We start from the raw sequence: 23,743 nt of genomic DNA, 5'->3' as shown, positions 1-23,743 counted from the left end.
TTTTTTGTTCTAAAGCTTGTAGTTTTTTGGTCATATTTGTAGTTTTTTTGTTCTAAAGCTTGTAGTTTTTTGGTCATTTGTAGTTTTTTTGTTCTAAAGCTTGTAGTTTTTTGGTCATTTGTAGTTTTTTTGTTCTAAAGCTTGTAGTTTTTTGGTCATATTTGTAGTTTATTTGACCCTGATGTATGTTGTTTTTGGTTTGGATATTTGCAGTTTTTGGTCTTGATATTTAAAGTTTTTTATCAAGATATTCATAGTTTTTAGTTCTGATATTTAAAAATATATATTTTCTGGTCCTGGGATTTTTAGTTTTTGTCTTGATAATTCTAGTTATTTATATATTTATTTATTTTTGTCATGATAGTCCTAGATTTAATTTATGTTTTCTCTAGTTTTTGTCTTGGTATTGGTAGTTTTTGTCTCTGGCTGCACCCGAGTCTTGAACACCCTTAATATATTTTGTGTTCCAGCTTCTAAATTTACACACCATTTGTACCTGTCTCTCCAGGTGAGCCCTGGGCTCCACACTGAGTGCTAACCATGCTGCAGCAGACCGACGCGACCTCCAGCACTCTGCAGCTGGTAGCGACGGACATGACTGGGATCATGGAGAAGCTGGACACGAGTGAGCTGGACCTGGGCGATCATGAGTACGACATGAACGATGGGGCCAAGCCGGGTATCCGACGTCTCTTTGATGCTTTTTTTTTTTGTTTGTTTTAGACCAATACCTCACCGGGCTGTGACTGTTGAAGTGTTTAGACCCTGAATGACTGTGACGATTCTCTGAACACCTTGAACCTTCTCGTGACACAACACTGAACCTCTCAGACTCGTATTAAGAAACTTTGACCTCGTTACAAACAGTCTGAGACATTTTAGAGACCAGTGAGATTAACTGTAGCTGTGCGTTTATAAAGCTTTATGTTTTTCCTGCAGGGGATCGGTTGCCTTTTTCACAGATCTACCACCTGGTGGGTTTCAAGGATCCCAAGGCAAAGGTTTTCTTGTCCTCTCCAATTACAGCCAAAATCATGGAAGTGGAGCGGTTCACCTTAGCTCAGGACCGCTTCAACAAAACCACGCAACGGAGCATCAACAAGGTGAGCCGGTTGGGTCGGGGTGATTTGTTCTGGGCTTCATGAGCTGAAGTGTTGGCTAACCGGAGCTTCTGCCGCAGTCGATGCCGTGTCTGTATAAGATCGAGCTGAAGCACGGGGAGTTCACGTGGGTGGTGAAGAAGAAGGAGAAACACTTTGGGGAGCTCCACAGAGAGATGCGGACCTATAAGACCCTTCTGAAGCTGCCGCTGCCCTCACGCAGGTAAAAACGTATTTTTTCTGGAACTCTGACGAAGAACCTTCTCACCCGTCGTTCTCCTCACGCCCTGCAGTCACACGGTGAGGAGGAAGACTGTGATGAGGAACGAGGCGATGCCGGTCCTCCCTCGAGAAGGAGGAGGAGAAGAGCTGGACAGAGAGGAGCGAGTCTCCAGCCGCAGGGTTCGTCCTCCGACAGCGATGAGCTCAGATTCGATCCTTCTGTGCGTTAATTTTTTGTGTTCTGCTGCAGAAACAACTGGAGGATTACTTGAACAAGCTGCTTCGAATGCCAATGTACCGGAACCACCACGCAACGGTAAGAAGTTGTGGTAAACCGGACCAGGGAGTTTTTCATAAGTCAACAGTCGGGGTTTCGTTACAGCTGATTTCATAATCATGGTCTCAGATTTGATCCTCGTGCCTGAAATGCCCCAAAGAAAACCGTCTCTGTGCAAAGAACTACGAATCAAACTAACCCGGGAATAGAAGGTTCTGATGGCCACATGTTGAGTTAGATGGTTCTGCAGGGTTTTATGGGTAGATATATGGCAAGTTTCAAAGAGCCTTCAGCTCCTGTTTTAAAGAGAACACTCTGAGCTCGGATACAATGGAAGTCAATGAGTTTGGGTGTGTGACCTCTGACCTCTGAGAGAAAACCATCAGTCCTACAGACAGAGAGACACTGGGTGGAAAAAAGACAAAAAATACGTCTAATTGACTCGATAAACATGAACATTTTGTGTTAAAATATTTAAGAAATCCTCTGTATTAAGCTGTGATTGTAAACGAAGTGTTAAAGATGTGACAACAGCAGTTTAGTCATTAGATACCATGGTCGTCTATGGGGAAAAGGTTCTCAGATTTGTGTGAATTTCATCGATGTCTAAAGACATGTAACTACCAAAAGTTGGCGCACGCTTTCTCTGATTGAGCCGCACATTTTGATGATTTTGTACAGACTCAAACTCATTGGGAAGTTTGATGTGATGAAAAAACCCACAAGTAGAGTGAAATATTTGTCCCTGATTTCCAAACCTGCGAAAAGGACTTCTTACAAATGCACTCGGTACTGCTTATTTGTTGTTTACTGTTTTTTTTGCTTAAAATAATTGTTTTTTTTTCCAGATGGAGTTCATTGAAGTCAGCCAGATATCCTTCATCCACGACCTGGGACCAAAAGGCTTGTAAGAAACCCAGTTTCTCAGATATTAAGTCTTTAAATCGAAACACAAGTTTATTATTTAAAACATTAAAACAATAGCTTCTTTGGTTTATAATCTGCAAATTAGTCTAAGAATTGGATGAAGAAGTCATCACGGAGCACATTTTTAGAGAAAATAGGCTAAAATTGAATCTAAATAAAAACATAAATTTCATCCAAATCTGTTATACAGTCCTTCGTTTATTGCGATGGATCCGTACCCTGAAGCCCCACGTTAAGTGAAAAACCGTGAAGTAGGAATAGTAGTACAAGTAGTAAGTAGTAGTTTATTTTAGTATTTATATATAAAATCATTTCAAACCTTTCCCACACTCGTGCAATATTCTAAACAATGTTTCTAAACTTTAAACACTCTAAAAAAGCACAGCACGTCATGATTTCAGCTCTCTGCCTCGGCTGCACTCTCGGCCACGCCCACTTATCAGCTCTGTGGGAGATCAGCTGATCAGCTGCAGGAGGAAACTACTCCCACATCTGTTAGCTGCACACTGGTGCTAAATCATTTAAAATAATGTATTTTAAATTAAAAATCCATGCCGAGCGTGCGGCTCATCCATCAATCAGCTATTGTGAGTCATGTCCGATCTTATTTTGAAAAACCACAATAGAACGAGTCCGCGAAAAACGAACAGCGAAGTAGCGAGGGACTACTGTATATTCACTTCCGTTCAGTAGTTATTGGTGAGTTTGTGCAGGAACTGTGTTGCAGATTGACTCCTCTGATTGTTCTCTTGGCGTCTTTCAGAGAAGGAATGGTGCTGAAGCGATCCGGCGGCCACAGAATTCCCGGGATGAACTGCTGCGGTCGCAGCAAGATGTGCTACCGCTGGTCCAAACGGTCAGTGAACACAGACACTGTCTCCATGGTACCGTCCGGTTCAGCTCCACTCTGCATTGTTTTCACTCTGATTAGACCCGTTCCAAATAATGCTTTTTAAATAAAGGTCTTGTGTGGTCTGTTTGTGTGTATGGAAAGCTGATGTTACATTTATTTGACAACCTTGATAACAAAAGTCATTTCGCCCTCGAGTTCAACATTTGGTCGCAATACTTCAGCGTTTTGGTGAAGTTGTTCAACAAACGTTCTTTAGATAACTAGTTGTCTAAGTAGATGGAGCAGAAGTCGTACTGGTCGACCATTTTGCTGCACTAGAAACCCAAAACTTCCTGTTAGTTGGGCTTTAAACACATCGGTCAACCATGGATTGAAGTATTTGTCTGAATGTTTCTAAATCATCATCATTATTGAGATCAGTTTTTCTTCTGTACGCCTTTTTTTTTTTTTTTGTACATTAACTCGTTCTGTTAATCGTCTTCTATTTCAACAATTCATGTCTCAAAACGTTCGGCTCATTCAGGATATTCCTGCTCTGACTTTTGGTATCTGTGCAATTTTTACTTTTTGGAAAGTTTGTCAGTTTGTCTCATTGAAAATGAATGGAGCTCTCTTCATCCTTAAACCCCCCTAAGCTGTTAACAACTTTTTACTGCTCATTTCAGCTTGTTTATGCTATTTTCAGCTTCCTTTAGCTCCTTTTAGCTTTTTTTCTGCTCATTTAATCTTTTTCCTACTGTTTTTTAGTTTTATTTCAGCTCCTTTTCATCTTTTTTCTTTTAATTTCAGCTTTTTTGTTCTTTCTGCTTTTCAAATTCCCTTTAGCTTCTTTCTGCTAATTTCAGCTTCTTTTAGCTAATTTCAGATTTTTGGCTACTTTCAGCTTTTATGTGCTCTTTTCAGCTTCGTTCGGCCTATTTCAGAATTATGTGTGTACTCGTCAGCCTCTGTTTTCATTTAAGCTTTTTGTGCCTTTTTTCAGCTACCTTCAGCAGCTAGTCTGCTAATTTTAGCTGTTTTGTGCTCTGATCATTTTCTTTCAGTTAATTTCAACTTGTTTATGCTCTTTCTGGATTTTTCTGCTAATTCATACTTTTTAAACTCCTTTCAGCTTTTTTTTTTTGTGTTGTTAATTTTAGAAAGTTTCTGCAGTTCTTAGCTTCTTTCAGCTACCTTTTTAAAAATAATTTCTGCTCTTTTGTCCTCTACCTTCCTTCTACATTTCGGCTATTGGTGTATTTCAAGCAAGCTTTAGCTTCTTCAGCAGCTTTCAGCTAAAATCGTCGAGCAACAAGCGCTGTACGTTCACAGGAAATTACATTTCTCTAGCTGACATCTGTCGTACAAGTTAACGAGTGAACATCAGAAATGGTTTCTTGGTAACTAGTGGACATAAACTGCGCACGACTTGAATGTTGTGACTTTTATCTAACTAGTCGTCTGTGAACAGTAAAACTGACCACACTTGTTATCAAGGATGTTCAATAAATACACAAACGTCTTGCCATACAACTCAGTGACCAGCAGACCAGATTTCATCTCAGTATCTGTGAAATTGGCCGAGTTTAACCATGTTTGTGCTTGTTATATTTTATTGGCTGTGGCGGCCATTTTGAGTTAGTTTGACTTCAGCAGGTAAACATTTGTACTAGTACATGAAAACAGTTTTAAGTAGAATCCTTGCATTGGTAACAAGATATTAAATCAACAGACTCGTGGTATTTGAAGTCAGCCTATTCAAGATGGCTGCCGCAGTCAAAAATGGCTCCACCTTGGTCATTTTTACAGATAATGAGCTGAAGGTTGTTGTGTTGGTAGCTGAAGGTCTTCCTCAACACCCACTCTGAGCTCCAGCTGATCGAATGAGACCTTTGTTCTAAACTTTGGCATGTAGACAGTGGGCGATTTGCATTTTGTTCTGGCTTAGGACAAAGTCGACTCTGAGCTCAGTCTCTGTGTGCGTGTGTGTGTTTTTGCGTGTGTGTGTGTGCAGCTGGCTGGTGGTGAAAGACTCGTTCTTGTTGTACATGAAGCCAGATTCTGGTGCCATCTCGTTCGTGATGCTGTTCGACAAAGAGTTCAGCATCAAGATGAACTTCAAAGACACCGAGACCAAACACGGGGTCCGCATCGACAGCCTCTCCAGGTCTGTGCACGCTGGTTTCTGGCTCCTGGGCGGGAGTTTGAAGCTGCGTCCCGTTGAGTTTCTGTTTGTTGAACTGCGTCTGCAACAGGTCGTTGGTGCTGAAGTGCAGCAGCTACAGACACGCCCGCTGGTGGGGTCAGGCAATCGAGGGCTTCGCCAAGAGGCACGGCGCCGCCTTCCTCACCGACCACCGCTTCGGCTCCTTCGCCATGGAGGAGGAGAACATCCCCGCCAAATGGTAACCTCAGCGCTCCACTCAACAGTTTCCTGTTGCCACGCCATTTTATTATGATTTAGGTGTGGAGATCCAGTAGACGTGAGGGTTTACACGCGGGTTTGGTGAAACTGATCCGGTTCTGAGAAGTTTAGACGAGTCCTGGTCCATCTGGCTGCAGGATTTAATGCTCCTCCTCCAGATGTAGGTGTTTGTCATGAGGATGGCTTAAAGGGCTACGCCTATACTCATAGAATCTGGGGTTACAGTACGTAACCAACGTTTGTGGATCCGTTTGAGGTTTTTGCCTTCAGTTGCGGTGGACAAAGTTAAGCAGATGCGTTGGACTCTGAACACGAGCTCAGATGTTTGTTTCTTGCTGCCGTAACCCGACACAAAGAGAGGGAAAGTGAGACTCACCTGCTCATCACCTGTCCTCCTGATGGGCAACATAATCCTGTCTGTGGGACAGGCGGAGGGAGTGAAAGGTGTGCGTGTGCATGTGTGTGTGTTGGTCTAAAACCAGGGAGAGAATCTGACTGAAAACCCTCAAAGTTATGTAAGGGCTTGAAGTGACACCACTTTGAAAGTAATGTTAGTTAACTTGTTTTCCTTCAAAATAAAAGCATAGCTGTGTTGCCCTGAAGCTAAAGGAAACATCTAAAGAGTTTATAAAAACAGCTGAAGTTTGTTCTGCGTCGTCTGCAGGTACGTAAACGGTAAAACTTACATGGAGGACGTCGCCGACGCTCTGGAAGAGGCCAAGACGGAGATCTTCATCACGGACTGGTGGTGAGTCGAGCTGCTTCCTGTCGACGGTCCGGTTCTGGAGCGGAGCGGGTGCAGGCCCGGGTCACCTCTCAGGGAGGTTTTCTGGTCCAGCGGATGGATTACAGCCTCAGGTTCAGACCGTCGTCTCCCTGACTAACAGAGCTGCCGGTCATTTTTATCACATTTATAAATTAAAATCGTCTGATTGAGTTGAAGAAAATGAAAAAATAGAATAAATACAGAGTTCTTTGACTGACAGGAAACGGTGTTTTCTTAAAGTTCAGGTTTTTCCTGTTTGGAAATTAAAAGCTGATGAACAAAATAAATTGTTCAGACTAAAAGAAGAATAAAGGACTTTAATAAATGTCTGGGTGGAAACGAAAAGAAAACTGACGACTGGACAGTAAAGTAGAAAACAAAAATATTAGAAATTTTCTTTAAAATTTTTTAAAAAGTTTTTATTTGTTTATATTTTTAGGTTAAGTGTTCTTTTATCTATTTTAATTATTTTTCCTCCATCTTCCTCTTCCTTATTTTGTTCCTCCTTTTTTCTCTTCCCATTTTCCTGTTTTGTCTTCATTTTACCGTTTGTTCTTTTCCATCTGTTTTTTCATCCTTTTCTCCTCATCTTCTGCCTCTTTCTCATCCTTTTTTGTTCCTCATTCTGATTTTCCTTTGTCTTCCTGCTCCTCCTTTTCTTTACTGCGCCTCACAGCGTCATGTTGTCTCCTCTTTTTGAGTCACTTTTCTTTCCTGTGTTCTGTTTCAGGCAAAATAAAAACTTGAGATAATAAAATAAAAAGAAAGATGCAGGAAACAAAAATCTACAGAAGCAGGAGGGAAAAAAGACAAGAAAATAAGAAAACAGGAGAAACTGAAGTTAAATCCTGAGGCTTAGTGAAGGAAAAAACACTAAATATTAAAGGTAAAAATCCAGTTTTTGTTCCAGTGTGACCCGTTCGCATTTGGTTCTGCAGGTTGAGTCCAGAAATCTTCTTGAAGAGGCCGGTGGTCGAAGGGAACCGGTGGCGTCTCGACTGCATCCTGAAGCGCAAAGCGGTGAGCGGGAAACGCTTGATACATTCTTTTTTATCAGAGGCTGACAGGAAACGTATCGAGCACTTAGCTACATTTAGCTCTCATTTACCTGCTTTGAAGTAGCATTTAGCTACTTTGAGGTAGCATTTATCTGTTCAGAGTTAGCATTAGCTATCATTTAGCTATTTTTATGTAGCATGTAACTAATTTCCGTTAGCATTTAGCGAGCATTCAGCTACTTTAATTACCATTTAGCTACTTTCAGGTAACATTTAGCTGCTCTGATTTAGCATTTAGCTATCATTTATCTACTTCTATGTAGCATTTAGCTACTTTTAGTTGGCATTTAGCTTCTTTTAGCTACTTAAAGGTAGCATTTAATTATGTTTAGTTAGCATTTAGCTACTTTGATTTAGCATTTAACTTTCATTTAGCTACTTTTATTTTGCATTAAGCTTATTTTAGCCACTTTAAGTTAGCATTTAATTATATTTAGTTAGCATTTAGCTACTTTGAGCTACTTTTATTTAGCATTAACTTTCATTTAGCTACTTTTAGTTGGCATTTAGCTGTCAATTAGCTACTTTTTGTTAGAATTTAACATTTCGCTACTTTTTGTTATCATTTAGTTACATTAAGCTATCATTTAGCTACACTGCGTAAGCATTTAGCCACTTTGAGTTATCATTTAGTTACATTAAGCTATCATTTAGCTACACTGAGTAAGCATTTAGCCACTTTGAGATAACATTTAGTTACATTTAGCTATCATTTAGCTACTTAGTCTGCATTAAGCTTTTTTAGCCATTTGAGTTGGTATTTAGCTATAATTTAGCTACTTTTAGTTAGCATTTATCATCTTTAGTTAGCTTTTATCAACATTTAGCTACCAAGTGTTTTGCTCCAGGAAAGTCATTCAGAGCACAGTTTTCTCTCAAGGTTTTGTTCGGGTGTGATGTTTGCAGAAACAAGGCGTTCGGATCTTTGTGATGCTCTACAAGGAGGTGGAGTTAGCTCTGGGGATCAACTCCGGCTACAGCAAGAGGACGCTGCTGAACCTCGACCACGAGAACATCCGGGTCAGTCCCTGTAGGTCCAACATACCTGGTCACTGACCCGCTTCCTGTCTGAACCGCTACCTTATTGTTCATCAGGTGATGCGCCACCCAGACCACGTCTCCTCCTCCGTCTACCTGTGGGCGCACCATGAGAAGATCATCGTGGTCGACCAATCGGTGGCCTTCGTGGGCGGGATCGACCTGGCGTATGGGCGCTGGGACGATAAGGAGCACCGGCTGACGGATGTGGGAAGCGTGACGCTGTCTCTCCAGGAGCAGGTCTTTCAACACACCTGATGTAGAATCAGTCACCTGTGTATCTAAACGTTAGCGTGCTAGCCTGAGTCAGTTTTCGCTCAGTGACGCCGTCTGACTGACTCCTGTGGTTTCCTGTTTTCAGGCTGCAGCTGCGTCTTCCACCACCGCCACCGCTCCGGCTAATGGCAGCAGCGCTGTTTCCCAGGGCAACATGGCCGGCGTTCTCACACCGACGGACTCAGCGGATCAGCCCAAGCTGAAGGGTCAGGGGAGGATGAAGCGGACCCGGTTCAGCATCAGGAGACACCTGCAGAAACACGGGCTGGCCCACGCCGACAGCGACAGCGACCTGGAGGAAGAGCAGCCGAGTGAGTCTGAGGTGCACTCTGTGTCGTCAGCCGGGGTCTGCAACCGACCAATTAAACTTTCCTGAAGCCTGAAATGAAAATAATCCAACGCCTTAGGTGTAAATAAATTCTACTTATAAAAACCCAACAGTTTTGTACGTTATAATAAGTTATTAATCTATATGTGCACGTGTTAGAATAATGAAACAAACCAAACACACTAAAAATCATGAATCAGCGTTGAACTTAAAAGGACACCAGTTCTTAGAAATGTTTTCACTCGCTCAAATTCTTTGGCATTTTGCTGTATTTTTTAGCTTTTACCAACTAATCTAATGCTTTTAGCTTCAAGCAACTACGCTAATCTTTTTAGCTACTATTCTGATACTTGGTTACCTTTCCAATAATTTTAACGATACAATTTTTATTCTTGTAACTTTTAGCTAACATTCCAATACGTTTAGCTACTATTCTGATACTTTTGTCTACCATACTGATACTTTTAGCTACCATTCTGATACCTTCAGCTACCTTTTTGATACTTAGCTATAATTTTGATTATTTTTCCTTTTAACTACCATTCTAATACTTTAAGCCACCATTCTGATACTATTAGCTTTTAGCTACTTCTTTGATACATTTAGCTAACATTCTGATACTTTTAGGTACCATACTAATACTTTTGGCTTTTGTTTTGATACCTTTAGCTTTTAGATGTTAGTTATCTTGCTGTTGTTTGTAGCAATTAGCTAATTTGTAGCTACTTGTAGCTCCAAGCTAACAAAACTTGTTCAATAGTTTTAACTGTTTATTTCAGTTCATTATTAGAAAAAATCTGTGAAATGAGTGAAAAACTTCCCTGATTTTGCCTTTAGCATCTTTCTTTGAATGTGTTAAAATGATATGGTAAGTTTCAGAGAAGTGACTATAACATGCTAACATGCTACTATCCTAATCAGTCTGTTTTACTTCCTGTATTGTTACTATAATTTGCTTAAATTTGGACAGAAAACTTGCCAGATCAGGCAGTTTTTATAAAAGTCATGAATATAAATATTTATTTTCATGTTATTTTTGTGGCCCCGGAGCCACAGGTTGCAGACCCCTGAAGCCTCCAGGATCCAGATGTTGTGTTGGGTTTAGTTTTGGAGTTTGATACGTTCCGTCCAACAAAAACAGCTTCTATCTTTGTCTTCTGAACGGTTTTGTTCAGGTCGGTCTCACGGCGTCAGCAGCCAGCACGGCCCGGAGCCGAGGGCGGCCGCTCCGGCTGGTGAGTCGGAACCACCGCCTGGACTCAGGGTGGTTCCTCCCCTCCTGTTTCCCAGCATGCTTTGCTGTGGATCTGACAACAACCTTTGGCTCTTTGCGTCAAAGGTTGAGCTTTGTGTTTCCAAACAGAATCGTTTGTCTCGGTTTGTTTGACAAACTAAAAATACAGCTTCTTTTCAGAAACTGACTTCCTTTGAAGGAATGCATATCACCCGCCATCTTGCATGCTAAAGTTTTCACCAAAACCTTTGCTTTGTTAGCGCTCAGAGCATGTGTTGGGGTGGCTTTCAGCTACCACCCCACCAAGTTTTAGCTCCATATCTGTAAAATTGACTGCTATAGCCATTTAAGTCTGATTAGCTGTGACGGCCATCTTTAATTATCTCGGCTTTGTACCCAATAACAGCTGTCAGAGAGTTTCATTCAAATCCATCCAGTGGTTCATGAGATATTTTGTTAACAGAGACCCACCTAGGTCTGTTAGTGCTTGGCCTATGTGATAGGGATGACTCTGCTACTACCACACCACACCTTCATTGTTGTCAAATCAACTGAGTTATAGTCATTTATTGTAGATAAGGTTATTTAGCCATGGCGACCATCTTGAATCACCCAATGGGCTGTTTGTTTTGGAGAATTTGCTAATTTAGTATCAATTTTATACGACTACATTACACATATCATCATAAAATAAGTACCTAACCCCAATATTTGTACCCCACTGTTTTTTGATACAAAAATGTTCTGTTGCTGTTGGAAATTATAAACAGACAAACAGCATTTTTATTTCCACTTTTATAAGCAAATTTATTAATAAGAGAAGGCACCATTTTAAATGTAGGAGAAATAAATATCCCTCTAAACTCAAACTTGATGGATAATCTTTCTAACTAATTGAAAGTTTCTTTACACAAATGGCTAAATGTTGAGATTTTAAGACTTAAAATACAGAAAAAAGGTGCTGACGTCTGTTAAATGTTGTAAAAAATCATAAATGAGTTGTTCTTTGTGACACTGCTTTGTATAGATTATACACAGACCTGTTAGCAATTCATTTATTTTAAAACAAATGTTTCTTTAGGCTCTCTCTGTCTGTGAAACTGATGTGATCCGTTTTTATTAGCCGCATGAAGCTGCTGTTTGTTTGTCAGGACCAGTTGCAGCTTAAACAGATTACAGTTAAAATGCAAATAAAATGAAAAATACGCTCATTTTACATCGTTGCTCTCTAATAAACAAGCACATCCAGTAACTGTTGGATCTGAATGTGTTTGTCCTGTTTGGATCTTTGGTTTATGAGCTGTCATCCTTCCAGCTTCTGTTTCATATCTTTATAAGTGCTGTTGAACAATTTCACAAACATCGTTTATTTAACCTGTCAGAGTTCGGCTGAGATATTTGGGCGACGACTATAAACGGACTGGAGATAATTAAAGGCCTTTATCTTTTGTTCGTTTCATTTAGCCTAAGTTTTAAATAATACTTTTTAAAAAATGGTTTATTAAAGACAAACAGAACTTGTTCTTTAATGTCACTAAATATATTTTTTTATATGCATTTAAAATGTAAAATATTTTGTTTTAATAAAAAATATGTGCTTTGTGGATTGTGCTTTAGAGTTTCAAATTAAATAATTTTAAATAGTGGAGTTTCAAAAAAAACAATGAATGGGTCAGTTTTAGAAAAATAAAAGATTTTCAAAAGTAAAAAAAATATTAGCTTATAAACACCTAAAGTGATAAGATACAACATTATGTAGTAGATATTACAATAAAATGACCTAATCAGACATTTTAGCTAAAACTGATCTTTTTGCTAAAATATGAGTTAACCGTTAGAAATGCCAAAGAAATACTTCCCAAAAATAGTTTGTACAGAGGTTAGATGAGTCGCTAAACATAATAAACACCTTATGAAGTAGTAAAATGGCTGCTTTAATTATTTTTGTTTGAAATGCCAAGCTAATGAAGATGAACAGCATGTTGGTTAACACTTAACAGGGGAGCAACACATCTATATACCCTACACAAGCTCCGCCCCTTTTTGGGTGAAAACTATCCCTCCACTTTAACTGGTGATAACTAAAACTCCTGATATGTTCACTATAATGTTATAAATAAGACCAAAATAGAAATTTGCTTTAAAGTTTTTAGTGCCCTGAATAAATGCAAGGTAAATATTTAATGTCTTGACAAAAAGCTGCCACAGTTCACCATTTAATCCCTCTCTGTGGCTGAACTGAAGCTATGGTTACATTTTTATTGACCCACTTTATTCAAAAAAGCAAACAAAAATGCAAATCTACAGTATTTCTAACTCTATTGATCAAAAACAAGACAAGGCACATAACCTCTAATATTTTTATGATGCTGCCACTTGCCAGTAGATTCATTTAGATTGTTTACACCCCCAAAAGAGGGCGGGGCCATTTGAAGGAGAAAGAAGTGACATCATGTTGGTTAGCTATCAGCAATAAAATATATTTGGCCAAAACTTTCAATAACTTAGGAAAATATTAACTTGTAATCAATTGAAATAAGAAGCAGTATGGATACTAGATACTCTGAAAAAATTATGCACAAGTATTTTAGTTATGAGGGTTAACAGTTGGCTAACACAGGCAAACCTGAAAATTTCAATGCTTACAGCACAAATTTGGTGTTTATCTCATATGTAGACTAACTGTGTCAATGGGTGCTAAAACAAAATTCTTACCATTTGAAAACATCATAAACCCCACTGACACAGGCCAATATACGTATCATAAAAAGAGCTACCTCAGTTGTTAGTTCATTACCTTAAAAATTGTTGTTGAATGTTCTATAACAGTTTAATCTACCAGCTTCAAAACTGATACCAGTTTGCAAAAGGCATATTTATGATATAATATTTTAGAGGAGTGGACTCACTGTTGTTCCAGTAACTTATTTCAACCTTCACTGTTAAATGATGATTGCAATGAGCACAAGGTTTTTGGTTTGTGAGGTCATGTGGATTATCAGCCCAAATTCCAGAAACCAGATAAAAAGTATCTGGTAGAAATGGTTTGATGTGATAATGGAAAGTGTTCTGCATTGTTCTGAGCAATAAATAGAAATCTAAATGTTTGTGTTTTAGCGAGCAGCTCTGTCCGAAGTCTTCATACGGGGGTCGGAGAGCTTTTTGGGAACACACGTTTCTGGCATGGGAAGGACTACTGTAACTTTGTGCACAAGGACTGGATCCAACTAGATAAACCTTTTGATGGTAGGCACACCGATAATGTTTCCGCAAATACAGGGAAAACATTTGTTTTAATTATTTTCTGTCCAATTTTCTGCTGTTTTAGATTTCATAGACAGACATACTACGCCCAGAATGCCTTGGCATGACATTGCCTCCGTGGTTCATGGAAGGGCAGCGCGAGACGTGGCGAGACACTTCATCCAACGGTGGAACTTCACCAAGGTAGGCTGTGTTTCAGAAACAAGAAACTGCCCACTTGGAAAGGTTTTTACAATTGGTATTTCATAGATATCCCCGATTAAAGAAAGCAATGACAAGATATATTATGTATAAACTGGTATGTATCTATGCTTTCATTCTTGTACTTGAACCCTCCGTTATGTACCTTTGTCATCTTCTTTTTACCAGCTTGTGAAGCCAAAATACCGCCCTCAGTCATTCCCTTATCTGCTGCCAAAGTCCCACACCACTGCCGGAGAGCAACAATATCAAGTTCCCGACTGCGTCAACGCAAAAGTGCAGGTTAGTTTAATCATTTTTATCGTTTTTACTAAAGTTTTGGTGTAATATACGAATACAACTTTTAAAATGGCCTAAACTTTGGTGACCAAAGTCAAAAAGATTATTTTCAATTTTGTCATTCCTACTTTTGTTAAATGGACCTCAGGTTTTCTGAACTAACTGCGCAACAGCTGGTGTTCTGTGGGTTAAAAACTTTTCCATATGTTGATATCTGTTCTAGTCCTACTGCCAAATTGTACCTGAGCAGCTTTGGTCCTTTTGCAACAATCCTTTTTTGGGTGCAAAAAGAAGTTGTCTGCAATAAATGTCTGCGTACCCACCTTGCCTACATTGTACCTGCCTTGTCACTGCTTTATAATTGTATTTTATTTATTATGAATAATATTATTTTGGTGTAAAGTGTCATTTATGCACAGCGACTAGGAGGTTATGTACGTCCCAGTGTAGATAATTTATTGTACTGGAGTATATGTTTGAAAATGTAATTCTATCATGAAAGTTTTTGACTGTGGAGAAAAAAAAATCCCAGCTGAATCCAGTGCAGCGTCTGGTGGATCCGACGCTTCTGTAGGGTCCTGGGATACATGCAGGGTCGTTTACAGTTACAGGCATTTGGTGAGTGCATACGTGTAAATGTGTAAAAGAAATGTACCTGACTGGTAAGGGATGACAACCACTGGGTACAAAATGCCAACTGCTGCACACAGAACCACCCTATGGATATGAAAGGACAACAGTTGGGTGTATAAAATATTTCCTGCTGAGAAGAAAATAACTACTCATGTGTACAAAAAAACAGTCTCTTTGGGTACAAAACTGTTAGGTGTACAAAATGGTAACTGCTAAAGATGAATGGCAATCTCTGAGGGTACAAAGTAACAACTAGAAGTTAGAAATTGACAACCACTGATTCCAAAATGGCAGCTAAGTACAAAATAGCAAACACTGGTACCAAAAAGGGGTACAGTATGGTAGATAATCAAACTGGCCAACACCTTTTGGTATTAAAGGACCAAAAGTGAAATAGATGATTCTTTCACCGACTTTTGAACATAAATGATGCCTTATTGGTAACCTCTGGTGTTCCTCAAGGGTTTGTACTCGAACAGGAAACTTCTTTTGTTGCACATGCTGCTCCTGGTGGACAGTTATGGGTTTTAAAGGAATATACTTTCACAAAATGTTCAGGTACATTGTCTTAAATACTTGAATATTGTCTCGTTCATGCAAGAGCGAGTTTTAGAATCGTCTCCATTAAGATTAAAACTTGTTTAACATCAAAAACTGTTTAAAAAACTGTTTTATTATGGTCAGATTTAAATTCTTGATATTTTTCACTTCAGATCCTTCGTTCTGCCTCCGACTGGTCTGCTGGCATCAAAAACCCAGAGGAGTCCATTCACCTCGCCTACGTCCACACCATCCAGAACAGCAAGCACTTCATCTACATCGAGGTTTATTTTTTTTTATTATTTCAGAAATCGGACATCAACAAAAGGATTGTCTTGAGCTGAGTCTTAGGTATTGGCTTGTGTTTACATTTTTCAAATATTGCCTGAATTGCTGAGTCAACTCCCAGAACTGAAGAAACCTTCAGAGAAACTGGGCGTGTGTGGTTTATGGACCAGTTTTAAAGCTGGCCCGGTTCAGCCTGTTCAGGTTGTGTAATGTTTCTGTAAAACCAATGGGACTGACGTTCAGGTGGGAAAAATCCACTAACGCTTGTTACTATCAAGGTGAAAAAAAGAGCGTCACAAATCTTCAGAATTCAGAAGAAAAGTGGAACAAAATGAGTTCTAAAGTTTTTTTTTTTTTTACATTTTATGTTTAAATAAATAAAAAACTAACCCTCCTGCTGCCCTGGGGTCAAAACGACCTGTTAAGCCATAATTTTAAAGCTGACGCTTCAGGGGTCATTTTGACCCAAGGGCAGCTGGAGGATTAAAGTCAAACTACTAAAAATTAAGTTTAAATTAAACTTCAAGACTGGTCCAAGGAAACAACTCCACTGGGCTCAAACTATTTATTCTTCTTGGTGAGGTTGTACTTTTACTCTCATTGTATTGAAATTATTCAGTACTGGGCACAGTTCTGCTAATCCGCTAGCAGCTAATAACGGATTAATATTTAGTGTAGCAGATTAGCGTTTTCGCTAACTTTAAGTCCGCTATCAAAATTCACAAGCTCGTTCCCGTCTGTTGTGGGCGTGTCTCAAAGAATCAGTTAGGCACGCTATTGGCTTTCCACGCATGCATGTGACAAGACATGATTGGTCGATGCAACTTCAACTGGAAAGAGATGAAGACGTGATGCAAACTGAGTGACAGTCGCCTTAGTGATTAACAGTTTAGCGTTAGCTTCAGCTAATTTTATTTACCTGTTTAGCGTTAGCAAAGCTCGTTTTTTTTAATTAGCGGAATATGGGTTAGCAAAGATGACTTCGTGGTTAGCTGTGCCCTCCACTGTTCTTAACGTAACAAACTGTTTCAACTTTAATTTGTTGATGTCAACAATATTGTCAACGTAACAGATTAAATCTAAATGTTTCAAATTTTATCTAAACATTTCAACTTTAATCTTGAGATTTTGACTTTAGCCTCAAAATTGCAGCAATAATCTTGACATTTCAACTTTAATCTGGACATGATTTAAATATCAAAAGGTCTTCTTCAATCCAGGAGCGCCACCATGTGGGGGGACCAGGGGGGTCAGTGCTCACCCCCCACTAAAACATTTTTGGGGGCCCCAATGATTCAGTCTCGATACATCAACATGAATCAACTTTTTTTTTAAACATTGACCTCAACATTTCGACTTGTCTAATTGTTTTTTACTTTAATGTCGACAACTTTAATCTCAACATTTTGACTTTAATGTTGAGATTTTTGCTGTAATCCTACCATTCTGACTTCTTTCTTGACATATTGACATTAATCTGGACACTTAATCTCAAAACTGGGCAACAAAAAGGAGGAGCAGAAGCTAAATATTATCCTGATTTAGTTCTGATGTTTGGGATCGTGGTTCTGTTGGACCCAACTGTGTCCCAGTTTCAACCACCCAGCTGCGGAGGTGAAGATGAAAAGCCTGGGGGTAGTCCTCCTCACTTTGTACCACAGCATGATGCTAACACCACCATGCCTGACAGGTGACTCCTCCAGACGTCCTTCTTGCCTTTGTGTCCTAACAGTTCAGTCTTTGCTCTGTCCAACCATCAAACTTTACTCCAGAAGACATTTGTCTCGTCCGTGAGGACATGCGAGCAGCGAACACTCAACAGTGTTTTCCACTTTACACAGGAAGTCAAACGAAGCAAAGAAACAAATATTTTCCGTCGTGTTTTGGTTTCTTTCAGAATCAGTTCTTCATCAGCTGCGCGGACAACAAGCACGTCTTCAACAAGATAGGAGACGCGATCGCAGAGCGCATCGTGCGAGCTTACAGGTATTGAATTCAGAATCTTGCGCTGTTCTCGTAAACTCACTCGGCGGGTGTGTGTTCACGTTTGAATAGTTTCCTCCTGTCTGGTGTTCTGACGCATGAAGCGCTCACATGGAAACAAACCGGACCTGGTTTCTGCCCGGACCTGGTTTCTGCTGGATGAACAGTAATTATAAATAACTCGTCTTTTCTCGGAGTTTGACGTGAAGGAAAACTTCAGGTGTTTCTGCAGAGAGAGAGTGGATCTGAGGAACGGGCTGCCGTAGTTCTGCAGCTCGGAGTTTGTAAGAGGGAGCGGAGATGCAAAGAGAACTTCTCTGTTTACTGGTCGATCTACATTCCTACCCTCACCTGTGGTCATGAACTCTGGGTAGTGACTGAAAGAACCAGATCCTGCATCTGGTCTGAAAGCGTTTTCTCTGCAGTGTAGCTGGACTCTCCCTCAGAGATGGGGTGAGGAGTTCAGTTCTCCAGGAGAGACTCTGAGTAGAACCACTGCTCCACCACCTGATGGAGGATGGATGGACCCTGGGGAGGGTCTCCAGGCATGTCCAACTGGAAGGAAACCCATGGGAACACTGGACCCAGGACACTCTGGAGAGACTGTCTCTCCACTGGTCTGGGAACACCTTGGAGTCCTCCCAGAAGCTGGGTACAAAGTGGTTTCCACAGATTATGAAATGAAAATTTCTAGATAGAAAGTGGCAAACTTCTATAAACAAAATGGCTACCACTGGGTACCAAATGAGGGTATAATATGGCAGAGAGTGACCAGAACCTGTTGGGTTCATAAAATAAATTATTCTTTCGCCAACTTTTAAATATAAATTATACCTCATAAGTTAAGTTTTGGTGTTCCTCAAGGGTTTGTACTCGAGCAGTATAATTTTTGTTTTTCCCATGCTGCTCCTGGGCACATATTGATGGATTTAAAAGGAATATAAATTCATTAAATTTTCAGGTACATTTATACAACTTATATACTTTAATCTTGTCTCGTTTGTGCAGGCGAGGGAGTTTTAGAAGCGCTGAGGTTTTTTGGTTATCCTGATTGATTTGTCAGAGCTCTCCATCATCTCTAGGGTTAAAATAGGCTTAACGTTAAAAGCTGGGTTAAAATCTAATTGTAGATTAAATTTTACCATGAGAAATAAAAGAACAAGTTTAGTTTTGACCAAAACAGTGACATTTTGTAAGTGTCAACTCTCAGTTTGTGTTTAGGATGATTCTCTGCTACTGCCATGTCAAATTTTAGCTCAATATCTGTAAATTCGACTAAGTTGTGTTGTTGCTAAGATTGATCAGCTGTGGTGACAATCTTGAACTACGGTAGTTTGATTTCAAAGGTCTGTCAGTTGTAGATGTTCATCCAGTGGTTTGATATATTTTGCTAACAGGCTATTACAAGATTGCTTGTTTTCCATGAGCTTTATTCACTTTAAACCAGAGTAGATGGCATCATTTCTGAGTTTTGCACTATTTTAAGTTTTATTTACAAATGCTTTTGTTTTTATTTTACACAGAACTTTAAAATTTTTTTGGAAATGGGTTTTTACCTATAGAACACAAGATCCCAACCAACAAAACTTCTGTCAAAAAAGGACAGTTTGTCTTTGTTTTTGAGGACTAAACACATCTTTAAGTGACGTTTTATGACAGGAAATGAGTCCAGACACCTAGTTTTATCTGAGTGTGTTTTGATGTATATTCTGTGTGTTTTTGTGTCCAGGGAAGGTAAAAAGTACCGTGTTTACGTGGTGACGCCTCTGCTGCCAGGCTTCGAGGGAGACATCAACACCGGAGGAGGCAGCGCCATCCAGGCCGTCATGCACTTCAACTACAGGTGGGTCCTGAGCCGGTCCTGGTTCTGATTTACGGCTCTCTGTGCCTGTGTTTGCTTCTACATGTTCTTCAAACACACTGTTCAGTGACGTCCTCCCGTCTCTGCAGGACCATGAACCGAGGAGAGTACTCCATCATCTCCCAGCTGAAGAGAGAAAGTGAGTCCGAGCTGAAGGAACCATGCTCAGTTCTTCAGAATCCACCTGGACTTTATTTATTTCACAGCAGTTATTGAGCTTGACTGCAAGGAGCCCAAACCATCAGCCCTCCACCCCCATGTTGACAGTAATTACAAAAATTAAAAGAGATCCAAAATTTTGTCCTACAATCACCTTGGTTGACATATATGCACAAATTTGAGCCAGATCAATTGAGTTCCCAAACGTGTCGACAGAAATCCAGTTCCGGAGTCACAGAAACTGAACTGAGGCCAGGTGCAGTTGTCCGCAACAACTCAGGGACTATTTTTTTTGGAGACACTGGCTTTAAAGTTCATGAGCTGATATGCTGTTTGCTGCGGTGCATTCTGGGTAACCGTCCCTTTGGTCTGGTTCTGTCCTAAAAGTCGTGGTTCCTTCAAATGAAATGTTCCAAACCCTGTAATGCTGCCATGTAGTTTTTAGAGATGAGAGGCCATGACCCTTGACTTCAGCTCACTTAGGCCTGTAGAGTCTGAGAATCTGAGCATTGCACAGTCTGACCTTAAGGGTGAATTTTTCTTCAGCAGTCTAGAGTGTTTCCCTTCTTTAGAGTGATGGACCCCAGATAGTTTAGAAATGACCTTTGACCTTCAGCCTGGTCACTGAGGCCTGTAGAGTTTGAGAATCTGAGCATTGCACAGTCTGACCTTAAGGGTGAATTTTTCTTAAGCAGTCTTGAGTGTTTCCCCTCTTTAGAGCGATGGACCCCAGATATTTTAGAAATTACATTTGACCCTCCAACATCTGCCTCTCTGATGTCATTGCTGATAGCTTTCCGTCTTGGCGTTGTGTTAACACACCTGTACGCTCCACAGCAGCAGACATTTTGTTGTTTGTTGAATAAATAACGACTCGGTGGAATCTGTTGTGCGTTTTTGTTCATGTTGGGTCAGATCAGAATAAATTTAGAACCTGATAGTTTTATTTAATTTTTTTGTCTCATGGGTCAGAAGAAACGTCTCCTTAGAGGATTTAGATGTTAGAAATGCTCTGCTGATCTTTCATCTTGTCCATTAACTTCAGATCCAGTTAGTTCTGCTTCAATGTTTCAACTTTTACAGCTGAAACTCAGATCACTTGTGATGTTTAAACTGATTTCTCTAAATTTGCCTCAAATCTGGTGGAATTCAGCCGTTTGCAGAGACAAACTCGGACATTTTCCAGTTAAACGAGTCAAACTAACCCTTTAAACTGCTGGTCCAAACCTGGAGTGTGACGTCTGGTTCTGGCTTCCAGTGGGAGATCAGTGGATGAACTACATCTCCATCGCCGGCCTGAGGACTCACGCTGAGCTGGGGGCGAAGCTGGTGACGGAGCTCATCTACGTCCACAGCAAGATGCTGATCGCCGACGACAACACCGTCATCATCGGTAAGCTCCGCCCTCAGAGCTGCAGCTGGAGGCGGTCCAGATCCAACATGGCTGACGGGAGGCGCAGCAGCGCTCCCTGTCCTCTGTCCTCTGACGTGTCCTGTTTGTCCCTGCAGGGTCGGCCAACATCAACGACCGCAGCATGCTGGGGAAGAGGGACAGCGAGGTGGCCGTGATCGTGGAGGACTCGGAGACGCTGGACTCTGTGATGGACGGGCAGCCGTACCGGGCGGGGAAATACGCCCTGCAGCTCCGCCTCGAGTGCTTCAAGTAAACAAACATGTTTTTGTTTACAGAAACTGATTTTTAAAGGAGGGGGCTTCAAGCAAGAACTAAAAGATCAAAGCAGGTTTAAGGATCCTTCTGCGTGTTTTTTTAAGCTCTTTACTTCAGCATGTTTTCAGCTGTTTCAGCCATTCAGGCATCAAAACGTTCGGCACATTCAGGACTTTACAGCTAGGAGGTTTAGTTTTTGTGACTTTTATACTATTAAAATTATTTACCTTTATTTTATTTATTTTTTCATAGTCGTTGAGATTTTTTACAAATCTTTACAGAACTGTTTTTTAGCGTTTAGCTTTTAGCTACTTTTGTACAGACTTTTAGTCTATAAATCACAAGAGGTGCTGTTTTTATTTGGTCTTTGCAGATTTAATTTGTTGTTTTTTGGATTTTACTACGTCCTCTGGTGTCCCCTGGTGTCTCACCTGTCTCCTGTCCTCCCTGTCCTCTGTCAGGATAATCCTCGGGGCGAACACCGACACGTCCATCGATGTCTCTGATCCGATCAGTGAACAATTCTACAAAGAGGTCTGGATGGCCACAAGCGCTCGCAACGCCTCCATCTACCAGAAGGTGACGCTGACGTTAAGATGTCGTGATTGATTGATTGATTGATTGATTGATTGATTGATTGATTGATTGATTGATTGATTGATTGAGCCTGTGGATGTTTTAGTTTAGTGAAGAATTTGTTGCAAAAATGTGGAAATGTTTTTGAAACTTTCCACGGGGAGCTGAGCAGGACGGTTTTTGGAAATATTCCAAATCAGAAACTTTTCATGTGAATTTAAATTACCTGGAAATTTGTGGTAATTTAAACAAACTGTATCATATCCATTCCAAACGATATATAAACTTTTTATTTTCACGAGACAGAAAATATCGTTTAATTTCCTCAACTGACAACCAAACTATTTTCATGTTGTTTGATCATTATTTAGACTTTCTCTGTTGTTTTGTTTACAGAAAAAATGAAAAAATGAAATTAATTATTATAACATTATTATTAAACTGAATTTCACAACAAAAGTATTTACAACTCTGAACTAAACTTTGTACATGTTTCAATTTTCATCTGTCCCTTTTTGTCTCATCTGTCTTTTCATGTTTCATCTGTCCGTTTGTCTCATCTGACCCTTTTTGTCTCATCTGTCCCTTTGTGTCCCTGCTGTCCCTTTTTGTCTCATCTGTCTTTTTATGTCTCATTTGGGTTTTTTTTATGTCTCATCTGTTTTTTTATGCCTCATTTGTCTTTATGTCTCATCTGTCCATTTGTGTCCCAGCTGTCCCTTTGTGTCCCAGCTGTCCCTTTTTGTCTCATCGGTCATTTTATGTCTCATTTGTTTTTTAATGTCTCGTCTGTCTTTTTATGTCTCATCTGTCCCTTTGTGTCCCAGCTGTCCCTTTTTGTCTCATCAGTCCTTTTATGTCTCATTTGTCTTTTTATGGCTCATCGGTCCCTTTATGTCCCATCTGTCCCTTTGTCTAAACTGTCCCTTTATATCTCATCTCTTTTTTTATGTCCCTCTTGGTCCCGACATGTCCTTCTGTCCTTTTATGTCTCATATGTCCCTCTACATGTCTAGGTGAAGGTTTATCAGTTTTAGGACAGGGTTCCTCCCGTTTTTCGGTATGTCACTGAAATCCGGTAGTTTTAGTCAAAATTACATAAAAATATTTTCTCGACTATAATTTTTAACTAACCTTCAGTTTGAGTCCAGTTTTATTCCTGTTCTTCAAAAAGAAACCTTTCAAACTGAAATCTCTCTGAGTTTTGCAGCCCGTTTTCACGCAGCAGATGTTTGTTTGAGGCTTACTTTCTAGTCTGCGCTTCTGTCTTTCTGTCTTATTAAGAGTTCTGTTGGAGTGACAGACACGTGCATGGTTACCATGGTGACCATTCTGAGACAGCAGCGGCTACTGTTTCAGCGGCGTTTCCTTTTATTATGTTTCTTTTCACTCTTCTTCAGGTTATACTATAAAATGTCGGCCATTTTGTTTGTTTAAATGATTAGAAAAATAGAGTCCTGACTTCCTGTCGGGCTTTAAGGAAGAATGTTCTTTTTTTTTTTCTTCTCTCCAGATTTTCCGGTGTCTGCCGTCCAGCGATGTCCGGAGCATCTCGGAGCTGGAGGGCTACCTGTCCAAACCGGCGCTGGTCCGAGAAGACCCGGCTCGAGCTCGCGAGGAGCTGAAGAAGATCCGTGGCTTCCTGGTCCAGTTCCCTCTTCAGTTCCTGAGAGAGCAGAACCTTCTTCCTCCCCTCGGCTCCAAGGAGGCCATGGTCCCCACGGAGGTCTGGACCTGAGGACTCTGGACTTTGATTAGGACTTGTACGTTTTTATTTGTTGTTTTTGGAAGGGACTTGTGTTACTTT

At 40.3% G+C, this 23,743-nt stretch overlaps 2 protein-coding genes across 2 annotated transcripts in view; one reads left to right on the top strand and one right to left on the bottom strand.

Moving 5' to 3' along the window:
• Positions 1-23,743, bottom strand: part of LOC119426617 (melanoma receptor tyrosine-protein kinase) — a 531,032-nt gene that overhangs the window by 187,532 nt on the left and 319,757 nt on the right. The gene's annotated exons all lie outside the window — the stretch shown is intronic.
• On the top strand, positions 509-23,674 carry pld1b (phospholipase D1b). The gene is made up of 25 exons (XM_037694176.1): positions 509-679; positions 940-1,103; positions 1,181-1,323; positions 1,394-1,502; positions 1,573-1,638; positions 2,448-2,506; positions 3,290-3,382; positions 5,373-5,525; positions 5,614-5,763; positions 6,448-6,531; positions 7,488-7,569; positions 8,514-8,627; positions 8,703-8,885; positions 9,007-9,232; positions 13,601-13,729; positions 13,812-13,930; positions 14,117-14,230; positions 15,574-15,684; positions 17,586-17,674; positions 19,401-19,514; positions 19,622-19,671; positions 20,950-21,084; positions 21,201-21,354; positions 21,822-21,939; positions 23,450-23,674. The coding sequence occupies exons 1-25, from the start codon at positions 541-543 to the stop codon at positions 23,672-23,674; spliced, it is 3,123 nt and encodes a 1,040-aa protein (XP_037550104.1). The 5' UTR covers positions 509-540.

This window comes from Nematolebias whitei, chromosome 20 (genome assembly GCF_014905685.2).
Source record: "Nematolebias whitei isolate Nwh7 chromosome 20, NemWhi1, whole genome shotgun sequence".
NCBI lineage: Eukaryota > Metazoa > Chordata > Actinopteri > Cyprinodontiformes > Rivulidae > Nematolebias > Nematolebias whitei.
Note: the sequence above shows the minus strand (reverse complement) of the source record. Positions and strands in the feature narration are given on the sequence as shown.